Source organism: Malurus melanocephalus, unplaced genomic scaffold (genome assembly GCF_030028575.1).
Source record: "Malurus melanocephalus ecotype Western Australia unplaced genomic scaffold, MMel_1.1 scaffold_353, whole genome shotgun sequence".
NCBI classification, from domain to species: domain Eukaryota; kingdom Metazoa; phylum Chordata; class Aves; order Passeriformes; family Maluridae; genus Malurus; species Malurus melanocephalus.
Genome location: NW_026623585.1, coordinates 111,107 through 119,017, shown reverse-complemented (window position 1 = coordinate 119,017; position 7,911 = coordinate 111,107). Strand labels below are relative to the sequence as shown.

At 47.0% G+C, this 7,911-nt stretch overlaps 1 protein-coding gene across 1 annotated transcript in view; it reads left to right on the top strand.

Annotated features, from left to right (window-relative positions):
* Positions 1 to 7,911, top strand: part of COL20A1 (collagen type XX alpha 1 chain) — a 49,711-nt gene that overhangs the window by 19,707 nt on the left and 22,093 nt on the right. The window contains exons 18-21 of the mRNA XM_057378327.1: positions 887 to 1,019; positions 5,978 to 6,120; positions 6,716 to 6,845; positions 7,367 to 7,423. Coding sequence (XP_057234310.1) covers positions 887 to 1,019; positions 5,978 to 6,120; positions 6,716 to 6,845; positions 7,367 to 7,423 — 463 coding nt within the window. The remainder of the gene's footprint in view (positions 1 to 886; positions 1,020 to 5,977; positions 6,121 to 6,715; positions 6,846 to 7,366; positions 7,424 to 7,911) is intronic.

Here is a 7,911-nt window from a genome sequence, read left to right as displayed (position 1 = left end):
ATTCCAGCAACTGAACAGTTCAGCAGGATCTCTCCTGAATCTGATTGTCAGTGGAGCAGTCACCTTGAGCACTGGGAGCAGGAGGGACAGCAGGGCAAAGAGCTACAGGCTCTGGGAAGATTGCAGAAGTGTTCTGGAAAACCTCAAGGATGAAATTTAATAGGGACAAGCAGAAAGTATTAAGCTTAGGCAGGAATAATTAACTGCAGGTATACAGGATGTAGAACGAATAGCTAAGAAGCAATTCAGTAGAAAAAGATCTGGGCTTGCAGAAGATCACCAGCCCCCAATGTCAAGATGTTGTGGATAAGAAAAAGATGATACTTAAGTATTTATAGCTAGAGGTGTTGCTTCTAAGACAGGTGAAGCAACTTCTGCTCTCCTCAGTGCTTGGAAACAGTGATAATGTTGGTGGTGTTTGGGATGGATGGGGTCCAGGGAGGAGCACACAGAGGAGAATGACCAGAGACAGAGCTGGTGCAGGAGGGACAGGGATGGACCAGGTGCCCTCTTCCTTCTCAAGCCTCACTCACCTCAAATGTGAGGTCAAACAGCTGTTTAAATAGAGGCTTCATACCCAGGAATTCCTCCTGCAGTGCTGGAACAGAGATGCACTGGGGCTTCTCCTAAAAGCTGGAAACAGCAAAGGGATCCTGTGCTCCAGGCAGGCACTGCCTTGTGTCACAGCTCTGTGGTGCTGGAGGAGCTGCTGATCATAACACAGCTACACTGCATTGTTCAGAGCTGGAATTCTGCCTTTGCTTAGGTGTGTGCAACCCCAAACAGTAAACTTTGACCCCAAAGCTAGCTCATTTGTGCCCCCTGGCCATCTGTGAGCCAGCCTGGGGTGCCTGGGCACGGCACTGACTCCTTTCCTCTTGGGCAGCTCTCCCTGGCTGGGGATGTGGCCACGGCTGTCCTGCCGGGTCTGCAGAAGAACACGGACTACAAAATATCCATCTGGGCCTACTACAAGGATGGAGCTCGGAGTGACACCGTGTCTGTCCACCACAGGACCAGTAAGTGACCCGTGCTGGGAGCCGCAGGCCAGGGCTAACAAACAATGCATCACTGCTCACCCCACACCAGCAGCTCGGACTGGCACCTCTGAAAACACAAACCCCAAAGTCTGAGGAAGCCTATGGATATTTAGCTTTCTGTCTGAAAGTGTTCTCCATCTGTGCTGTTCAAAAGGCTGCACAAACACGTCAGGCTGGGGTGTTTTAGAGGCAATGGATGTGTTCCATGCAGAATTTTCCTTGCACGTGTTCCATGCAGARCACACCTCATCCCTCCCCTGCTTCAGTGTAGTGCAGGGATGGAAATGAATTCTGAGGGTGTTCAGCTGAAAGTGTCGCTGTGCTGCCTCAGGAACCTTTCCTGTTAATAAAATATTGCTGTGAAGGGGGTGAGGATTTCCTCAGCTCTGTCATTGYTGAGCTTTGCCTGGTCTGAGGGCATTTACAGATATGGGAGGGAATCCTGCAGGCACCCTCTGCCTTGGAAGAATTATCTAAATCTGGCTTTGCACAGGCAGGATATGAGGTTAAAAGTGGCACTACCAGAGGTCCTGGTAATTAATATTGCCTGCAAAAGGGCTTTGTTGGAAGTGAATGGAACACAACCCATTCAACACCAGCAGTCCTCCCTCTCCTCTCAGATCTCATCCTCCTGTGCAAAATGAGCTCATTTAGGCTGATGAAGCTCAAAGTAAATGGTAATCATGGAATAAGAAGCTCAGGTTTTATTAATAATAAATAATAATAACATTTTTTGTAGGAAGCTACCTCAGAAAAGTACCTTGGAGCTGCATACTGACAAAAGAAAAAAAAAAAAAGAGCATCCTGCTGATATATGATGACAAGAGGACAATTAGAGCTGTTTGAGGGGTGTAGGAAAATTAATTACTGTGTTTTAAGCTATGAATTATGAAATGCCAGAGGAGCTTTCTCAGCCCAACAAAACGACACGTGACAGTGCCCTTCCAGGCACATTTGCACAAGCCAGTCCTTGTTGCTGTTGGCACCCCAGTGGGACAGGGAARGCAATTTGATTTCTGCTTGTCAGCTGCTGTCCTTGCACAGGAGCCTTGGGAATGGTCAGGCTTTGCCTTCTGCATGAAGGAAGAAAAAATTTCCTGGAAAACAAGTGTGCAGCTGGGCAACCAACCTGGGGCTCAATGCCTGGGGGCTGCTGGTCCCTTTGCAGCAGCACTCAGGACACTGCCACGTTTCTCCCAGCCAATATTTGCATGTGAAATCAATGGGTTTGGTGGTGATTCTTTTCTAGTTTTACAGTCAGAAATGCCCACAGAGGAGAAATGTTGCAGAAGAGGTGACTGGTGATTTCTAGGGCTGCTTTTGGGCAGGTCAGGGGGAACTTGGGGATGCCAGAAAATTGCTGAAGGCTTGAGCAATGGATGTATGGGAAGGTGTGGCACTAGGCAGGACTGTGGGAAATCCTGGGATATGGTTATATTTCAAATTTTTAGTGTTTCAAGCAAAAGCTGCTGCCTTTTACTCTCCCTGGTCAGGATGTCCAACCAGCAGGGCTGGTGAATAGTAACTCATTGAGACATAGCACAGAAATCTCTTATGTTATCTGAAAACCCCTTGGTATGATTTTTGAGCCCTCTCCCCCTTAATTTGCATCATAAAAATGAAATTCTGAGGGCTGAAACAGCGATGAAAGCTGTCTGGTTCTCCTCAGGATGGCAGACTTTGGGTTGCAGCCTGGTGAACAGCACCAAGCAGGCTGAGCTCAACAAAACCARAAGTGTGTGTTTGAGCAGGCTCAAAGGGAGGGAGTGGTTTCTTTGGCTTTCATCATTGCTTTTCTCTTTTTCTCTCTTGGCAACATYTCTTTATATAAGGATAGGTCAAGTCATGAAGCTTTTCTTAAAAATGTCTTGGTAGAATTTTCAAGAAATGCTGAAGTTTAAGGGCAATGACTGAAGTGAAACTCAGCAGGAACTGGTAACACAAGATTCCCTCCCTGTCCTTCATCCTCCCTGGAATTACTTTCTTCTTTGAAGGGCAAGGGAGAAAATTGCCAGGTCAGAGCAGCGCTCTTTGCTTCTGGTTTTGTGAGACTGAACCAAGTTCCTCCCCTGGGGGTGAGATGAGAACACCAAGTTCATTTTATTCAGGGCCAGCAATTCCTCTTGTCCCACCTGAAACACTCATTTTGAGACCAAATGTGTTCCTTTCATGGGACCCTCCAGGCACCAATCCCTCATGAAACACAGGTCACCAGAAATGTCATCCTCTCATAAAAACCAACACTCATCACTGGGTTGTGTCACTTGGAAGGACTGGGATGAGGGCACTCATCTTTCTGGTAGAAAGAAAAGTTGTTTCAAAGTTATGGTTTGAGACTTGTCACTTTATGAACTCAAAACCAGTGAATAACTTTAGCTGGAAAAAAAAAAAACAAACATGTGGAGGTAGTGATATGGATGGGGCAGTTCCCTTCCTGTCTTAGAGGAATTGGATTTTTAAAAAATTCTGTCTTGACTAGAGGAAAGRAAAAAGTTTAGGATTATTTTTCAGTAACCCAGTTAGCAAACTTTTCCCTGCAAGCTTTTCAAGAGGCAGAGTAGGAACAAAAACATGCTGATGTATTTCSCACAGACAATCAAATTGTTAAAGCGTGCTGCTTACCCATGGTTCTGATGTTTTTTTTCTTTTCTCTCTGTTGTGTTTAGACTGAATTCTCATTTGTGTTGGGCTCTCCTTTCAGTTTGTTGTAGAAATTGTCAGATGTAGCAAAGTCCTTATCCTTGACCAAAGGCTTTCACAGGGATCACTTGTCATACCAATAAACAACTTCAGTGGTTCTTCAAACCCACACAAACCTCCCAAACAAGCACAGRGGAGAGCAGATGATGCTTTCCTGAGAGGAATCTGCTGAGACATGGAGGTGTTGCTAAATGGGGTCCTTGGAAMATGCTGGAAGGGGTGGCTTTGGTGCTGCTCAGAATCAGATAAGGACCCTTTTTTTTGTATTGAGGGGGATTTTTTCCATCCAGGCTGAGCAAAAAGAATTTGAGAAAAAAGAACCCAGTCCCTTGTTTGTCCTGAAGGGTAAGGAGGGGGCAGTTTGGGTGGGAACAGAAGAGGCTGAGCCCCCCTGGCTGGCTTTGCACTCGTGTTTTACCAAGTGCTTTTGTGCCCTGCTCCTCCAGCCAGGCTGTGCCAGCAGCATTTCCAGCCTGGGGCTAGGAAATGTCTTCATCCAGCTCCTCTGTCAGCTCTTCCTAGCAGAATGTGCATGGCAAATAAAAGGGTTTGAAATGCAAGAATGAAGCTTCAACCCATGGCAGGAAAAAACCGTGATTTATAGCGAATATGTATAATAATAATTGAAGGTGAGACTTTTGATGGAGTAGAGTCCAGGGTTTTATTCTTATTGGAGTATTTATGTGCCTGTGGTGCTGGTTAGACCTGAGAGCAAGCAGGGATTCCTCCTTGAGCTTGAAAAGGTAACCAAAGGCACAGATGGTGGCAGAGATGCTCCTATCCTCCAGGGCAGCTTCAGGACRTGGCCTGTCCCCTGCCTGTCACATCCACGCCATCAAACCCTGCCAGGCCTGAGGGCTTTCCAGAATAAACCTGACTCTAAAAACTTCCCCTGGTTCCCTTTAAAGTTCACTTAAGCAGAGTCTCCCTTTCCTTCAGCTAAAGGAAAAAGCCAGTGGAGGCAGCGGAGATGCTGCACTGCCTGACTTCAGTGCTGCTGGAGTGGTTTTATTCCCACTCTTGTTTTCTTCCCTGCTTTACCTCGTGGTGGTGCACAGCCACAGCCTCCAGCCCGATTCAGCTGCTGCAGCCTTGGTTCAGCCCCAGCAAAAGTAAGCTCATTTTATACACAAAAGGGAAGGAGAATCGATGAAGATGCAAATGATCTTCACTCAGTCTGTGCTTTAAGGTCACCCCGGGCTTTGCTGGGTGGGCAGAAGATTCTTACAGGAAAACTGCCTGAGTGTGCACCCTTGACTGTCTTTAGGGCTCACCCATCATTTTTTGTCTCTTGTGAATAAATTCTTCCTTTTCTCTGTCCAAGACTTCTTTGTCTTCACACCAGCACAGGTTCAAGGGCAGACATGTGTTTTTATGCAGAGCAAGACACTGCTTGGAAACAAGCCCCAGGAGCAGATGACCCCATGCTCTCAAACCTCTTTTTAAACTGATTTAGCCCCCTCTGCCTTTCCCTTCTTCACTCTCCATCTCTGCCCAGAGAAATCCCTCCAGCAYARCAGCCTCTGTCGTCAGATCCAGTTTGCTGTGCAGCAGGACCCCAGGGAAATGGATGTGTTTATGTAATTAGAAATTGCTCATCTTGGGTCTCTGGCAAACTCTTTTCTGGCTGTCTGGCTCAGCCCATCACCTATTTGGGGTCTATCCGTACATCCCAGTGCAGGGCCAGGGAAGAAGGGGTGGCTCAGGCACTGTGTGTGACCCATTCGGTGTCAGAAACTCTAGACAAAGCTCTGGTGTGCTGGGTGCTCTRGGGTTATTTTAGGAGTAATTTTTAAACAGAAAAAACTGAAAATATTAGGAATTATGATGGATTCACTTTGACATGTGATCCAGGTTTAATTGCCAGTAGAGCTGTCAGTCCAGCTTGATGAAATTCAGCTCCAGTTCGAGTACCCTTGGTGTTTGTTCATGATGTGTACAGTGTACATCTTTCCCTTATGCTTCCAGGACTCTTTCCCYCTTCCAAGAATTTTCCCCATGTCCCAGGCTTGGAATTGCTGAATGCCTGAGTTGTGGTGTGCTGTACTTGGGTGATCCTCATCCTTCCATGCTCTGTTTTCCCTCTTGCCTGSTGCCCAAGGTGCCTGCACCTGCTCTGAGTGCTGGTTACCTGCACAGCAGAGCACTGAGGCATTCAGGGATGGGCCTGGAAGCATCAAACTGGCTCAATTTACAGACATTTCTCCCTGCTTCTCATGCTCTCGTTCCTGTCACAGACTCCCGGAGCCCACCCACCAACCTCTTCATCGACTCTGAGAGCCCCAGCAGCCTGCAGGTCCACTGGAGCCCTCCTGATGGCCGTGTCCAGCACTACAGAATCACCTACAGCCCCGTGTCTGACGCTGCTGACCAGCAAACTGTGAGTGTCCAGCTCTTCTATAGGGGACAGACCCTACAGAGCCCATGGGGACAGTGTGCCCAGAGGAGCTCTGCCCACTCCAGTCAGGTTTGCCTTTGGGGTATCAGGACTCAAACCCAAATTTCTTCCTTCCTGCTGCTTTGTTAACAGGACTCCAAGGCTCTTTTGTAATTATTTTTCTCCATCAAWGCCACTGATGACACAGCTTTCTCTGCTCCCTGAGCTGGGGTGGGGAATTCTTGGAGGCAGAGGGGTGGGGGATAATCCCAGTGCCCCTCTGGCTTGGGAATATTAAGCATTATCCTTTTAAAGCACAGATTCCCTATTTACACAGCCTGGTTATCCTGTTAAAGGCACTCCCGCTGCATTTCCATGGGGAATATTGGGGTCTTTATATGGGAAAATGCTTCTCCCCCAGACATGGCTGGTCCAACAGCAACACAGAGCCTAGCTTCCTTGGTTAAACTGGGAAGGAATTCTGCTCTAAACCCCAGTCCCAGGAGCCAACTCCACCTAAATCTGAGTGACATTTGGAAATGGGTGAGAGCTGAAATGAGAACCCCAAACACTGGGATCTTTTTTCTCCCTTTTGTAGATCATGGCTTCTGGCAAAAGCAGCAGCGTGACCCTGCAGTCCCTGCTGCCTGACCGAGCCTACAAAGTGACCATTTCTGCTGTCCACTACACGGGGGAGAGCGAGAGCACCTCCACAACAGGACGGACAGGTACAGGGGGCAGTGGGAACACAAACATTCTCCTCAGCCTCCATCTCTCAGCCTCGAGGCTGGGACAATAATGGYCTCACTTGCTCTGGGCTCTGGCTGAGGCCAGGGTTTTGCTCAGCAATAGAATGTTAGCCTTGAAAAGTGAAAATCCTGTCCCAATTTTGGTGCTCCTGTGAGTTTTGGACAATTCTGGGATGAGTGGGAAGGGCTGGTAGCTCTTTGGGTGTTGAGATAGCCATTGCATCCTGAATAACAGAGCTCAGGCATGGCCTCAAGCTGTGCCAGGRGAGTTCAGGTTGGATATYAGGAAACATTTCTTCACTGAAAGAGTRGTGAAGCATTGGGAAATGCTGCCCAGGGAAGTGGTAGAGTCCCCATCCTTGGAAGTGCTAAAAAACCAAGGAGATGTGGCACTCTGAGATATGGTTGAATGGACGTGGTGGTTTTTGGTCAAAGGTTGGACTTGATGATCTTTCAGGTTTTTTCCAACTTCATGATTCCATGGTTGCTTTCTCTTTCAGCTCCGGTGGTGTCTAAATTCCCTTCCATCCGAGGATTCATCCCACCTAAAMCAGAGGGTAAATCATCTCCTCTAAGTCCTGCTTTGTTGTTTTTGGTTTTTAATTCAGAAGCAAACAGCACAGTGTGGGCTCTGCAGAGCAGCAGGAGGGGGTCCATCAGCTCTTGACAGATGCCCTTGGGGACAATCCAAGGACAACCAGAAACCGCAGAAGTTCCTAACATCAGACTCAGTAAAGAGAACGAGAGAATTTTAGAGGATTTCTGCACAATTTGACCAAAATGTAGCAGAGGGAAGTGTGACATGTTTTAAATTAAAATTCCCTGTAAAGTCCCTTATTAAATTTAATGAGCATATGCTCTCATAGCTGATATAAAGCAAACTATGAAATGGATTAGTGAGAAATGTTGAATTAATAGGGTTATAAAAAGTTTTTAATAAGTAAATATTAGAATGCAGATATTGTGGCAGCGTTGGCTCTTCCTGAGTATTTGAAACAATTCCAAGCAAAATTTCAGTTTTAAAATTTATTGACTGAAGTCAAGA